The sequence below is a fragment of the Trachinotus anak genome, unplaced genomic scaffold, assembly GCF_046630095.1.
Source record: "Trachinotus anak isolate AG129_WGS33_773 ecotype Australia unplaced genomic scaffold, CSIRO_AGI_Tana_v1 ptg000012l, whole genome shotgun sequence".
Classification (NCBI taxonomy): domain Eukaryota; kingdom Metazoa; phylum Chordata; class Actinopteri; order Carangiformes; family Carangidae; genus Trachinotus; species Trachinotus anak.
Window position 1 is genome coordinate 14158707 of NW_027273863.1, and position 15287 is coordinate 14173993.

General features: G+C 40.3%; 2 protein-coding genes and 4 non-coding genes across 7 annotated transcripts; 5 read left to right on the top strand and 1 right to left on the bottom strand.

The window, feature by feature from the left end:
- Positions 1-195: 195 nt before the first annotated feature.
- On the top strand, positions 196-267 carry trnap-agg (transfer RNA proline (anticodon AGG)). Its single transcript has one exon. It is a non-coding gene; the product is annotated as a tRNA-Pro (tRNA).
- A 1109-nt stretch (positions 268-1376) lies between these two features.
- trnaw-cca (transfer RNA tryptophan (anticodon CCA)) lies at positions 1377-1448 on the bottom strand. Its single transcript has one exon. It is a non-coding gene; the product is annotated as a tRNA-Trp (tRNA).
- Positions 1449-1776: 328 nt separating this feature from the next.
- Positions 1777-1850, top strand: trnai-aau (transfer RNA isoleucine (anticodon AAU)). Its single transcript has one exon. It is a non-coding gene; the product is annotated as a tRNA-Ile (tRNA).
- A 579-nt stretch (positions 1851-2429) lies between these two features.
- Positions 2430-2501, top strand: trnag-ucc (transfer RNA glycine (anticodon UCC)). The gene has a single exon. It is a non-coding gene; the product is annotated as a tRNA-Gly (tRNA).
- A 1676-nt stretch (positions 2502-4177) lies between these two features.
- Positions 4178-9775, top strand: kncn (kinocilin). Its single transcript, XM_071492056.1, has 5 exons — positions 4178-4581; positions 6525-6593; positions 6781-6852; positions 7803-7896; positions 9451-9775. The coding sequence occupies exons 1-5, from the start codon at positions 4434-4436 to the stop codon at positions 9524-9526; spliced, it is 459 nt and encodes a 152-aa protein (XP_071348157.1). The 5' UTR covers positions 4178-4433; the 3' UTR covers positions 9527-9775.
- A 1076-nt stretch (positions 9776-10851) lies between these two features.
- tmem275a (transmembrane protein 275a) lies at positions 10852-15066 on the top strand. 2 transcript variants are annotated; one of them, XM_071492439.1, is made up of 2 exons: positions 10852-10914; positions 12418-15066. In XM_071492439.1, exon 2 carries the CDS (start codon positions 12532-12534, stop codon positions 13147-13149), a length of 618 nt encoding a protein of 205 aa, XP_071348540.1. In that variant the 5' UTR covers positions 10852-10914; positions 12418-12531; the 3' UTR covers positions 13150-15066. The 2 variants fall into 2 exon arrangements, with proteins under 2 accessions (XP_071348540.1, XP_071348539.1); XM_071492438.1 differs by having other exon boundaries at positions 10877-11407.
- Positions 15067-15287: the final 221 nt, after the last annotated feature.

Below are 15287 nucleotides of genomic sequence, written 5' to 3' on the forward strand. Positions count from 1 at the left end.
AATATAAATTACAGCTTTGTGGGAAAAAAGATTTTGGTGGCGTAATGCCAGTAAAAATAAAAAAACAACCAACCAAACAGATAAAACATTATTTGTCGTCATTTTGTCACAATGTATGGTAAATTTACATTGAACCCCTGAATTTCTAGCATCTATGAATTTCCTGAAGCCTCACATCAGACCCATGAAGCAGCCGGCTCGTTGGTCTAGGGGTATGATTCTCGCTTAGGGTGCGAGAGGTCCCGGGTTCAAATCCCGGACGAGCCCTATTTTTCTTCCTCTCATGGTTATGGCTTTCCCAATATCTCCCAGTTTATTCTTACCCCTGCCTGTCCCGCAAAGTGATATCTGCTCTGGCGGTGTCCTGCAGGTCAATATGATCACATAACGTGACTGGAGTCATTGCAGACTTCCCTCTTCCAGCGTCACTTATATCCCACCAAAGGTAAGCCCACTATATGTTCCCCTCAGGTTAAAATATTCTTTATTATTTCACAGTTTTTGATTTGTATCTCCTTTTAAAAGCTTCAACATAGAAACTCCCTTTTTGATTTATTCCAACACTGACTCCAATGTTAACTGAAACAGAGATGGGCTTTTTTTAAATGGGAGAACTATGGGACAAACCATCAAACCAGTCCCATTCAGTCTCTTTCTACACATTCGTATTCTCCCTTAAAAACTTCATTCATTCATATGTTAACATATAAAAATGGAAATATTTTTGATATACAAAAAACAATAGAACATCCATTACAGAAAGAAATGCATGTAATATTTACTACTTAATGGTGTACTTACCTATGAGGGACAAAAAATGACATAAGCATGAATAAATATATAAATAAACAATTACATACATAAATCAATGAAAAATAAATACATTTTGGTCATGAAAAAGGATATTGAACATTTCTTTATTTATTCATGCATTTCTACATGTATTTATTTATTTCTGTATTTCTACATGTATTTATTTAAATATTTCTGTATTTGTACATTTATTTACACATTTCTACATTGGGACACGCTCCCAACAACTGCGCAATATCTCCAGCGGTGTGCCCCAAGACGAGGTGAGCTTCAATTATATCAGGAGGTAAAGGGTACGATGGAAGTCCGGCCAGTTGCCAGTCGATCTGATCACACCACTGTGACCAATCCGGCTTTAGACTGAGGTAGGACCGACTACCTTATTAACATATTGACACAGAAATACTAAAATTAATAAATGGCGAAATGTATACATAAATAAATAAATGTTGGGACACAGAAATATCCTTTTTCATGACCAAAATGTATTCAATTTTTAATTTATTTATGTATTTATTTAGGCAGTGAAGACTAGAATAACAAATGTATATAAACAAAAGATTTGACCCCGACGTGATTTGAACACGCAACCTTCTGATCTGGAGTCAGACGCGCTACCGTTGCGCCACGAGGTCTATGCCGTATTATGATGTGTTAGTCTACATGAAGATGACTCCACCTACTGTTCAACTGTTAGAAACAACAAAACACAATATACATCACGACAGAAGATAGAGAGATAGATATTAGCACAATATGCCTGAGAGGTACCGAGTAAATAAATAAATTAATGTAAATACACAAACATGTTCACGTATACTATGTTTTCAAACATAAACGGTGGTGTGAGGAGGTCTTATGTGTGCAGCGTCGAATTTGTAGTCTTATTGACACAGCATTGTACTGGTCAGAGCACCTCTGTATGCATTGAAATAGCAAACTACACTCCCCATGAGCAGCGTCGGCCGGTTAGCTCAGTTGGTTAGAGCGTGGTGCTAATAACGCCAAGGTCGCGGGTTCGATCCCCGTACGGGCCACGGTTTTATTTTTTCGACATGTACAATGAATAACACCGTGCTTCTGGTGTACTCGCTGTGCAGTATAAATTGAAATGCCACTCAGTGAGCTGAAGTTAGCAAGCAACCCCTAGTGGTCCTCAAGAATATTGGTTAAAGTATCATGTTTTTAATTTTGCTTTTCAAACTTGACTTGGGATTTTTTAATAATAGATCAACTCATATGAAAAGTCAAACATTATTATTTGACTGATTATTGATTATTGGCTGCTTTGCAGTGTTGTTTGACTTGACAGCAATGTGACCGAGCGTTTTGCGACACTGCCTGTCCAACACCTGTTTACAGTTTATGTTTACCTGCAAGCTCGACACAGGAACATGGGCCTTGTTGGTTTTGGGGATTTTGGGGAGTTAGGTCGTCCGACAGATTTATTTTAAAGGCTAAACGGGCTGAAAAAGTTTGAGAAACTTTGATGTCAATTTATGTAATGTTAACGAACACAGCGTCTATGTACGGTGCATACCTGTATTTCAGAAAAACACCTCAAGGGGTCCTCGGATCGCTGAGACAAGAAGGGTCTTCCCAGAGAGCTGTGCAAGGCGTTGGTGGTATAGTGGTTAGCATAGCTGCCTTCCAAGCAGTTGACCCGGGTTCGATTCCCGGCCAACGCAAAGTTTTTTTCTTTTGTTGTTTCTTTTTTACTACCTGGCGAGACTGTACAATAATAAGCAATGCGATTTATCACTGAACATAAATTAAAGACAAAGACTGTGCTGTGATTTTGGCTATTTTTACTTATAAAATGGTCACTCAGAGAGAAAGTTAGAAGAAACAGAATAGCTTTCTTTTTTTTTTTTTTTTCAGGCTTTTGCCTTTATTACAGTAAGAGTGAGACAGGAAAATTGGGGAGATGGAGAGACAGGGTGACACCAGGGTGACATGCAGCAAAGGGACACAGGCCAGACTCAAACCCATGCCACCGCAGCAAAGACTAAGCCCATTATTGTGTTCCTACCAGAGTACAAAGCCACAAATTTATTTTTAGTTCCCCAGAAATTCTCCTAGCACCAATTTCCACTCATGCCTAGAAGGAGATGCGCTCAACTTTCTGATAGACAGTAGAGAACATAAAATAACTTCAAAGAAAAGGACCACTTCAGAGTACTGAATGTGCAGTTCAGACTTTATTTCATTCAGTTATAGGGGCTGATCGAGGAATTTTGAGGGTATTGAGATCTATGACTTCGTACAATTTGGTGCACATCCAGAAAATAATCTGGATCAGACAGACGTTTAAGATTGTTTGACCTTGACAGAGATATGCGCTCTACTCAGGACTATTCTAGTTGCTTTTGCTGCTGTGTTAGTAGGGCTATAGAGTGGTACAAACAGGACAACTTTATTGACAATGCTTTGTTTGGACCTATGGTTTGGACTTGCGTAACTTCTATTTTTTTTTTTTTTAACTTTCATCTTACTTAGCATCCTGATAGAGGTATCTGTGTGATTTCTACCCCATAACCCTGGTGACAGAACAACCTGGGGGTCTGGACTCCCCAGTGGGTTGTCAGGTCGTCAGGACAGGTGAAAAAGACGTCTCTGATACATTAATTAATAAAACTGTAAGCAGGTAAAAATCACTCTGTTTTCAAGGGTTCAGCTTCATTTCCAAGGGTCACAAGCCACAAAGAGCAATAATGCAATAGGCATCAGCTACATATGTGACACACACACACACACACACACACACACACACACACGCTCCATATCACCAGCACTGATTAATAATAGACCTAGACATGTGGCTTTAGAGAAGGATGGAAGGAGTTGACTTGTTGATAGGGAAATATGTCACTGTTTCTCCTCTACCCAGTAAGTTCATTTGTTATCCTATTCACCGGTGTTAATCCTGCTTACCCTCTTTTTCCCTCTGTTGCCATGGATATGCTATTCCTATGGCAACTGCAGGCCTTTGTGGATGGCCTCGGGCCCCCACCGTAGAGGACTCTCTGAACCTTTCATTATACATTCCCTTCAAGCTCGCAGACAAATCACACAAGTAGCACATACTCTAACTCTGTCTCTCTTAACTGTCACCCTGTCTCTCTCTCTCTGTCCTCCCCCTTCTCCTTTTTGTCTCTCTGCTGCCCTTGTAGTCACTGTGTCTTTGACACACTGCACGTGTCATAGACAGCAGCAGCAGCAGCTGCTTGTTGTAGTGTTCATTTTTCTGTAAATTACACTCCAGGCACTCACTTTTACTGGATGCCAGTGGTGGTAGGAGGAGGGCTGTGATCAGATTTGTAGCAGGCGTATCGCCGTCATAAGAGTCAGTGTCCTGCGCTTTCTAATTTTCAGCGGCAATGGAAACCAGAGCTCCATCTTTAAAGATGCATGAGACGTCTTGAGCAGAGAATAGAGATGGAGGCTCAGCCAGAGAAAGTGTTCCTGTGTCAGACACACTGAAACAAGGCAGGGGCGAGGCTTATGTAGATGGCAGTAATTACCAGTGGCAGTGAGGGCCCGAGTCAGAGCAGAGTATAGTGTCAGGACTGGTCACTGTGTGTGTTTGTGGGGCTGGTGGGGGGGTCTCCACCTGCTGAATGAACCCCATCAGCATCGGGGAGTACCATGGGCTTCGGGTGGGCTCGGCCCTGCTCAGCATTGTGGCGGGTTGCATCATCATTGGGGTGTCCAGGGAATGTGATGCTGATGCTGTAGGAGGCATCTTCCTGGGAGCAGGGGGCCTCGGTGAGTGTGTGTAAAACTCTTTTTATGGGAAAGACTGACCCAGTGGTTTAAAAGTTATTACATTAGTAAAGTTGCTGGTTGACTTTGCATTTTACCTTTTTTTTGCATTTTATTCCCTGGAGTAATTCTAACTGAATATTAATGGTTGTGTGTTACTGGATTAACCGTAATGTTCTGACTTGGGTCCTGGAGATCCCAGGTCCTCTTTAACAGCTTAGAAAACATACTAACGTTGTCTTATCCCCTTGAGAAAAAAGACTTTCCCAAATTTGATGAGAATTGCTTATATACAGGATTTTATACAGGATTTTGATGACATGTTTCAGGAGGATACTACAGAAACTGTCGTTTCGAACTGTCACTTTCGTTTGTGGTCTCAGAGACATCAGCTGTAAATCATGGTTAGATGCAGTATATTTTCATTTGCTTGATACCTGTGATTGATTATACTTTTTACACTGCAATACCCCTTAATGAATTTGAATTTATCTTATACATAAGAGGTCAAAGGGGCAGTCACATCCCTTTGAGGAATAACTGAGCCCAAATATTAAGTTATGCCACTATGTAGGATAACATCCTGTCCATTTCTTTGTGAATGAGTGATTGGACAACAAAAGGAATACACTATTTTCATGCATGTAACATATAAAGCATGAAATATTTCCTTATTTATGTGATTGCAATGCTTCATGTTTATTTCCATATTTTGCCACATTCATCAAATCTGTAAGTGGTAAAAGGGAACACTGTCATCCGACACACAAACTGATTAATATTTAGTTTGAAAGAAAATGTCACAAACAAAGATCTGTGGCCTGTGACACTTTCCATCCACCGTTCTTGAAAAACACACCATGCCATCATCTGATACAACTGTGTAACTGGAACCACCTGATAGCCAGAGGACTTGTACTGCCAAGACAAAAGAGTGCCTTCGCTGCTCTCCCGGAGAGAAAGAGCAAAGGACAGAGCTTTTGATCTGAGGAAGACAACATCAACATGAATGGTTAATGTGAAAAATTCTCACTGATTTGATCAGCGTTCAATAATTAATTTATCTTTCTAGTTTGCACAAGACTTTGGCAAATCAAATGCACAGCAGTTTGACAGAGACGTTCATTCTGGCAGCTCTTGTGCAGCTAAGTAGCATCTAATTATGTGTTTTGGGGCTTATGTGCCATGATGCCTCCTCCAACACATAGGCTGACTAATGAGTATGAACAGAGTGTTCTCGACAGATTCTTTTCACTCACTTCAGTTTCATGACATTTTAGGCACAGACATGCATCACAGCCACCCTCAGGACCTGCCAGGGTTTAATGCCAGCTCTTCTGGCTTGTAAGGGAAATCAATAACTGTGTTGAATTGGAGCAGAGTGCCACTGAGAGGCACACAAGCCCTGCAGTTCAGATATTACTGTATACTTGAAGTTGAACAGAAAGAAACATCACACGCGGTCTCTGGTACACTAAAATTAATCTGAAGGCTACGTCAAGACAGTTACAGTTTGGGAATAGATATTTCATCAAGCAGTCTTATTCTTGGTTGGTTGTGATGTCTACAAGTATGAGGACTCATATGAAAAATGTTTTTTTTCTTACCCACTGGCATGGCTCACAGGCATTAATAGCAGTCAGAGTTTGTATTTCAAACACACTTCGAATCTGCTGGTGACTAGATTTATGCTTTTATACCACAGTGACATTTGATATCCAATAATAATGAGATTTTTCTCAAAGCCTGCAGTACACAATATTTTCTTCCACTCCTGGTTTATATTAAGTCTACTATAGTGCATATTGTCAAGAATAAATTTGATCAATTATTTAGTTTATTTTTTTAATTGAAGCTTGTGACAAATATTGATACAATATTGCAAACACTCATAATGATGAGGGCACGATGGTGAAGCCATTATTACTTTATCATTCTGCTTCCAGGCCTGCTCATATCGACTTACCCCTTCATCAAAGCCTGGCTAAACATCAACCATATTCTTCCATCCTTTGGTAAGTTGTTTGGTATCTTTATTCCTAACTTGAAAATCAATTTAAAGACTCTCACACACTTAAACATCTTGTTGTTCAGTCACATGAGCAATAAGAATTGCCTGAATTCGTTCACTACATTGATTAACAAAAAATATTTGTTCTGTCTAAGAAACATTTTGGCTCAGAATATTTCTTAAATTCTCAGGAAACTTCAGAGTCCACCCAACGGCCGCCAATCCTGCTCCTGAACAACCGATAGAAACGCTAAGGCGAGAGGGTGAGTGTGGACGTCTGAGCCTTCCCCAAACCGAAAAGCCACTAATCAGTACAGCTATCATGTAACATTCAAAGGGATAGTGTTCAGGTACTTGACACTGAGCCACTGAGTCTGTGTCCGATATTTGACCATAACAAATATGACACTTGTCTGTACAGTGGAAAGCTAATAGTTAACAGCAGTGTGAGATGTTGTGTTGAGGTGGTTACTGCAGCGCACCAGACATCTCTCTAATATCTCATGGGGATTAGTTAAAAAAAAACACAAAAAAAACAATACTTTTTTGTGGAAAACTAGAAATTTGGAACTTTCCATCTGTTCATCCTAATGTCAAAAAATGTCAGAAAAACAAAAAATATATATATAAAAAATATTTTTGGATAGTATGAAATATATATATAAAAAATGAATAGATCCAATGACATCCTGATTGCTCTGCACATTTTAAAGTTTGAATAGAGCTTGTATGTTAAAGTGTCTAGAACGAGATGCGAATAAAAAAACTGTGACATGACAACATACAAACATACAGTATAGTGCGACTGCCTTTCCAGCGCCTAACAAAGAACTGGGTACTTTCTCTTTTAACGTGCTTGGTATTCACAGAATTATCATCATGGCTGCAACTGAGATACTGCTGAATAAATTCCCTCAGGAACCTTCCAAACCTAAAAAGACTATTTAACTGCAGCAATACAAGGAGAAAGGTGTTTTTCTTTCTTTTGGGAGACCCTAGCTTCTTATACTTTACTTATATACATATATCCTTATGCAGCTGGTAATCAGCTCTAAATAATGGGCAAGCCAAGACTGTGTGTACCCTTTTGTGCCCTTGAGACTTTTTCTCTCTACTGCCAGCCATCAGCTCTCAGATTTCCACAGACTGATGGAACAAGCAATGTTATACCAACTGTTGCTGTGTGTTTACTTATTCTCTTGTGGTCTTGCAGGGACTCAGAGTCAATTAAATCTGGAACGCTCTAAAAGTCGAATGGGAACGTTTGTGGAGGGCGGACCAATGGCTGAGACCAACCCAGATGAGGGGTATGAGATTGAAACCATCACTGTCTGTCACCTGGGAATCATGTTCATATTAAGTTGTGGATTAGTGATTTACTTACAAGACATTCATATAGTACAGAAAAGGTAAAGGTGAGCAGGATGGGGAGGTGGTTGGTGATACAACACAGTTGACTTCAACACCAGAGGAGTGTCTTCACATCCCATTTGAAATTACAGCCACAGTCATTTCCTCATTTCCTTTCCTTAAAAATGATTATGTTTCCCAAATCTCAAAGTGCTTTAATTGCCTAAACGTAACTACACTTTATTCATTTTTCTACATGCAAGCTTGTAGGAAAAATTGTGAGCATTATGCAGATATATTTGACGTTAATGTTTTGTTGATGTGTTGATGAAAACATAATACAGGCAGCATTACATTTCCTCCAAAACACATTAAGATAATCCAAAATATTGCATTTTAACATTATTCAAATTAGAAAAATATGAGACACACACTCTAAAAGTAGACATGCACACACAGGTACAAGCCCACAATCATTCAGAGAAGAAGAAAAGTCTAGTTTACTGTATGAAGATTTACACGACTTGCAAGACTTGAACATCTGCATACCCAACCTAAACACTGGCTGAGGGTGAGGTTTTCATTGATTAAAGTCCTGCCTGTCTTGGAGGTTTAGCGGAGGTCTTGCTGAGTGTAAATTTTTCATCTTTGTGATGCCTCAGGGGTCAAAGCTGGGCCCAGTTTTGTTCATATTTTACATACTGCGTCAAATTCTCACTTACAATCTCAGTTTTCAATTTATGCAGTATATTAATGAATTTGATCCCGAAAAAAATCCGTCATCAGAGCAGCATCAGTCAGGACCTAGTGTGACAGGAGGCACAGCTGTTTGTTTTCCATGTCTTACAGACAGTCAACACTGTCCTTTAAACCCTGATCTTTCCCTCACTTTAACCAAGTGGTTCTTCTTTCAATATCCACAACCTCACCAAACTTCAAACAATGAATGCATTTTGTCATTTCATTTGGAGGACTTATTTTGTGGAATAAGTTCTCTCCAGTGTGTCTCAAAATATCCTGCAATGTAAAGACAACAAATATGAGATCCTCAAAATTTCATAATTGACCAACATTCCTAAAATAAGGATGTATAAGTACATTTTTGAATGTGTCACAGATTCTCATGTAAATGTCCAAAGTTTAATCAGATGAAATTTGAAAGACTTTTAGTGACACATTTTGTAGTCCATAAAGCCTTGTGTTAGCACTGTATTGCCCTCATCAAATGGAATCACTGTAACAATTATATAGGAAAACATTCACATGGAATACATTTTAGTTTAGGTCATGCTTTAAACAGTAAAGCCTGACTCAAATTATCCAAACTAGCCAGCCAATGCATTAATATACTGTTTATGGTAGTTCAGTCATTTTATAGCTCTGTAAAATGACTGATGCCAAGTTTAGTCTGCATCATATTTTGGATTACTTGGGGGGATAAAGTAATATAGGTTGTCTCAAATGGAAGGAAGACATATTACTTATATCACTCATGCTTTGGTGTGTTGCAGGACATCTTCAGATATGCCGGACATCTTATCTAGACGGAAATTAAAGCAGTCACCCTCTGATCAAGACGTGCCTTGATGTCATCAAATGATCTGACTGACCCATATTATTCAACTTCCCCGCTAATCGTCTTCATTAGGTTTCTTTCAAATGTGAGACAAAAGATGTTGATCTTTCTGATTCATTGTTTTTCTGTGGAATTGTTGTATCAGCTGTCCTGTTTGTTGAGATGAAGTCATGATATTGTACTTATGTGGACTGGTAAACATATTCTAAAGATTAAATTGTGATTGTCAGTGAAGGATTTTCATACTTCCTGACACTCGGTGAAGCAAATCAAACGCAGTAGTCGCACTTGCTTGCAGCTCATCTCATCACACAATGTTCTCAGTCAGCAATTAAGAAATTATGGTCGTTATGTGTCGATGGGACTCTTATGCAATTTAGCTCAAGTTCCCTAGCATGTATTTGTTATGAGCAAACCAATGCACGTGTACAGACACACACATACACGCACGAATGGCTACATTCGTTCCATGCACACAGTGAACTGCACAAACATAATACATTGATATTCAGTACAGCACTGGCAGAATGGCTGCTGCATGGGAAGTGGCATGGGGGAGAGCGCTGTGCTCTGACAAAAAGTGTGACATGCTGTGAGGCTGAATAATGCCAGGCCGTGTTGATGGGTCTCAGCAACAGGAGCCCGAGGAGTCTGCGGTGCCTTGATGACAACCAGCAGTTTGATTGTCAGGCCTCAGATCACAATGCCTCGCCACAATCCCTGTGTGTCTGCATGAAGTTAAACAGTGGAGGGACACATACTGAACGTTTAATTGAACATCGTGCAGAATGGGCTGAAGTGGTTGACAACTGAAACACGTGAATGTATATGTTTTACAAAAATCACCTGAATGAAAACCCGAAGGTACACACAATTTTACAATATCTAAGCACCCAGCTATACATGCTTACCTATCCCAGCATGCACTGGTCAAAAGGCATGAAACGCCCTGGACCTCACCTTGAAACAAGTGCTGGGAACATTTAGAGGCTCAGTTCACCCAAATCATAAAAAAACAACATTTTTCCAGTCTCCTCTGGTTGTGTCCAGCCACACAGATCAAACACCAAAGGCTTGATCAGGTAAATGTAACGTGACAGTGAAAGAAAAATAATAATTGTAAATAAAACACTTTTACTATATCATTGGCCATCAAGGGGGATTGTGAATTAATTAATATTTTAATTAAAATTAGTTAAAATTTAAAAAACTAAGCAACAAGTTGAACAAAAGTTACAGCCTTCACCTTTATAACCCCCCCCCACCCCCCACCCCCCACCCCACCCCCCACCCAACCCACCACCACTACCACCACCACCACCACCACACACACAAGCAAAGGTTGAACAGCGGTGGAGGATGGATCGGTGAGGAGGAGGCAGCAGAGTCACATCCAGAGGTGAGGTCTACAGAGGCGGGAGGATGAGCTGCGCGGCCGATCAAATATGAAATAATGCAAAACGACTTCACACCGATCGCATACATTAGCAGCCCCCCCCCCCAACACTTCCGTTGCAGGATGACCTGTCAGGTGCTACGTGCGCCTCGATCCCCACCAGGAGCAGCGCGCGGTGTTGCGTCTGTGTGTCAACTCAGAAGAAATGCCATCCCACCTAAGTGATCTTCTCTCTCCTCCCGGATTTTATAGCCTATTTCTCAGCAGGTCGGATTTCCATTGCCTTGTATTCCCGTGGCCGCTGATTGAATGGCTGTCATGACTTGTGCCCTCAGCGCTGTAAAGCCACGACAGCAGGATGAAAATCCCTCCTTTGGTGTTTATGCGTCCTTTCAGCCTCTCAGTAATTACACCCGGCAATTAGACAGAGAATCGCGTTGAAAATCTAATCTACTGATTAAACAATGGAAAGACCTTCAGCATATCGACACAAAGGGTAAGATGCTTTTACGGTTGATTTTACAGGAATGCAACACATCGGTGCGTTAAGCATTCGTTTAAATGTGTTCTGAGAAAAAAAAAACCCAGTTCATGCTTGAACGTAGTGCTTGTAATATAGTCAGGATCATGGATTTACTCACATACACAGTCATAGAAAATGTTTTATTTTTTTCCCCCTACATAATCTCTCTTCATTTGCACTGCAACATCTTGAATGGGTGCATGCCGCACTGAAAGGGCTGATTTGATTGCAAATTATAATAATGATAATAATAATAATAAATAATCAAGTGCTGTTCTCTGGTAGCCTTGCTGGCATGAAGCAGCTGCCTTGGCACTCCACATATTTTAAAATAAATAGGGATTCTGATCAATCATGTTACATTTTTAAAAACGGTGCTGCAAGGGTCACAGGGTGCACCTAATGTTATACTGAAGCTTAGTTATCATGTAATTTTGCTTTATTGTGCTACAATGTATATGGTGTAATTCCCTATGAATGTTTCCAGCAGTAACTCTCTAACCTGTTGTGCTATTGTTGCTCCTTATCTTTTTGTCTGCCATAGTTACAGTGGTGCTGTGTACTTTTCTGATATGTGCATTTATATGTATTTGTATGTATTTATTAAGTTTATTTTTTAAATTCCAATATTCACCAATGGTTTCAGATCATGTGGGACAGGCTTCAGGTGTAGACAATAGACAATAGGTATACCTATCGGGTATTTATCGTAATATGTAACCTCTCCAGATATTTGTAATATTTGTAGAGGAGTAGCAGCAGCAGTGATGAATATTCAGAGGTCGTTGATGGATTACACTGACTCTCCCAGGGAGGGCACTTCACTGTGCCCACAATGATCAGCTGATAGATAGCTGTCCAGTGATACTAGTGTACAGAACAACAGCAGCGCAATGAGTGCTCTTATCAGAGGTACAGTTTGTTTCCTTTCAATGTGTGTATCTAAAGAAACTCTTATATCTGCCATGTGTTGTCATTTACAGACAAAGATGTTTCCATACTGTGACTTGGACCCAGGGGAGGAGTTTGGACTGAAACACAAGGAGATATAATAACACTGAGAAAGAGAGAAAGAGCTAGAGCCTGGAGGTGAAGACATGGTCATCACTGATAGAAACACCGGCACCCCTGTACCTAAAAAGGAGCCCCAGAAGAAGAAAAGGAGGAAGTCTCGTCCTCATGGCCTTCCCTCTCCAGCACTCTGCTGTGCGTGTGGCCTATGCATCATGCTGGCTGGACTCAACATCACTCTGGTGGGAGCATTCGCCTTCAGCACACTGGTGCCTTCTGCCAACCCGCCAATCATCATCGGACCTATCCTACTGCTGGTGGCCTTTTCCTTTTTCGGGGCCTGCTGCGTTTGTAGCCGCCTCCCCCCTCCCCACAGTTCACGGAGGTCTAAGGTGGGCGGCAGGGGCATGGGGTTGATGGGACATGGCCTAACTGGTGGGGCAGCGTTTGAAATTGAGACCAGTGAGCACACACTGCAGGATACTACAGCTGTGCAACTGAGCCCCACATCCTCCCCTGGATCATCCCGGGCGTCCAGCCCAGAGAAGGAGGCTCCTGATGCGGCCCTTCCAGGTTCCTGCAAGCTCTTCACCATGGAGACCAACGGGCCTTCTTCTGTTTCCGCCACTGCAGTCTATTCAGCCTCCACGTCAGCAGGAGGGGAGGTGAGGCTCAACCTGCCACGTGAAGAAGTGGTCACCTAGCAGAACAGAAACTCTTCCAAGGCCAGAGTGCTAGCAGTGTAAATATCCTTCTGGGTCGAGGGCTTGCTGAGTGTGATTGTGTCCTCCAGTTTACGTAGTGCCATATTTCTGGTTGTGACAAGTTCTCAACAGTATGCTTTTGATTTCTCTTGCTGTGCAGCCAACTGGTAATTAGCATGCAAAATTAATGAAACATCCAAGTATTCGTGGATCTTAGGTTTTGGAATTCAATTTCCTACCTCTTTTGTGCTGTTTTCTTCCAGGTCTTTGTTCTTTAACGTGGGGCATTATGCACAGTTCACTTGTAGAAATCAAACTATGTATGTGAAATCATAAACGTTTTATCTTTCACTGTTACTCTGGTTAGTGGAAACCTCAACTGTCAGCAGTGGTTTGAGAGGGCTCTCCTAATAAATGTGATTGTTGATTTGTTCTGAAACTTTAAAGATTACATGTGAAGGGTCAGTTGTGAAAACCGGAGTTGAACTGTACAGGTACGTATGTAGTGACATTTGGCATTTTATATGCCATTCTCAGTGCTGAACTTGTTTTGGGGGCATAAAATATTATAGGTCACAGGGGTCCCAAAGCAATATTGTCTCACCTGAGATTACAGTCTTAGCATTTACTGCTTGTCTATAGCCAATACATTTGTAATGAACAATGGTGCATATAGAGAAGTGTGTTACAGTATATTTACATGTAACTGTGTACAATGTTGGCTTATGGAAGCATTATTCATGTAGTTTGACAAGTTTTGTCATCACACAAACATTAACACTGTGAGTATTTTTTTTCTCACCACACTAGCTTCTGATTTCACATGTGCATTTTTATTGAAAGTACCTGCAACTGAAATCACAGTTTTAAGGTCACGTTTATTATAGTTTTTTCAGCAGTTCCTGTACAGTGTATTGCAGGTAAGGTCATGATCCGGGTGTCATCATGATGAGTTTGTCATCAAGAAATTGAATTTACATTGTGATCTGACACAGAGCATATTGTCATATCGTCACACAAATGTGAGCATGTGAATTCTCATTTTTTGTGTCTTATATGACAAACTTTACCTTGATATTCAGCAGAAATTAACCTCCACTGGACCTAGTATACACAATATGGGAAAGCCAAGACACAGTTTAGATATTCAGATTGCATAAAAAAAATATTTGTTCCCCATCACTGTGATGTCTTCTTGTCAGTTATAAACCTGACTGGTTAAAAAAAGACATTAAAACCCTGATTTCCTTTGAAAGGAAAGTTGCCTTAGACTGAGATATCAGGATCAAACTAATGAGGGCTATATAAAAGTGCACAATAGCAGTTTTCTTCAGAAAGCCTTTGTTTGGCTCTGGATTTCTATTCCATATTGCTAGGAAAGCCTAAACAGGTTTCTGTTTTTGTGGATATAACAAATGCATGCAAATGGTTTGTAAGTGTTCCATCGCAGAAATTTATATGAAGTAGCAGGAGAGTGAACTCCTGTTTGCAGACATACAGCGACTGATCATTCATTACTTGTGACACAGCTCCTGAAAAGGATCAGTTTCTCTGTCAAAGCTCTTTCTCAAGCCAAATTAGAGTGCTGAGCTTAATTTTGCATGTTCAGAGAACTGAATTATGGGAATGCAAACACCCCGTTGTGAACTATTGGTGTTATCTGTGTATTTTAATTTGTGTAGCACTTATACAAAAATCTGAAAAATGTAAAGGATAGAATATTTTTGTGAAGATTATAATTTTGTTTATTTTAAAAGTAACCGATCCAAATGTGAATCCTTCAAAAGATATGAATAAAAAGGCTCTTTCAGTAGAACATGAGGTTGCTCATTATGTATGTGTGGCATGACACCATGTACTTGCTACATTGCATTTTCTGTCATCATGAAGTGAAATGAATAAAAATGTCCAACTGGATTTGTTATATATTGAGATTTCAAGCAAATTCAGTGTGATCATCAGTCATTTCGTGGGGCATGATGATCTTTACACCCATTTACTCCAAGACGAAGTTCATAAAGATTCTTTCAGGGCAGTTTGTAGGAAAACAACAAGACGTAAAGCGTAAATAGTTCCCCAGATGTAAGAAAGATGGTGGAAAAACAGTTGGTGACTTTATACTTGAGTATATCTTTCCA

Coding starts and splice junctions, on each gene's coding strand:
- kncn (XM_071492056.1), top strand. CDS start 4,434: ATGAACCCCATCAGCATCGGGGAGTACCATGGGCTTCGGGTGGGCTCG. Junction 6,594..6,780: donor CCATATTCTTCCATCCTTTG/GTAAGTTGTTTG, acceptor TTAAATTCTCAG/GAAACTTCAGAGTCCACCCA. Junction 7,897..9,450: donor GAGACCAACCCAGATGAGGG/GTATGAGATTGA, acceptor GGTGTGTTGCAG/GACATCTTCAGATATGCCGG.
- tmem275a (XM_071492439.1), top strand. CDS start 12,532: ATGGTCATCACTGATAGAAACACCGGCACCCCTGTACCTAAAAAGGAG.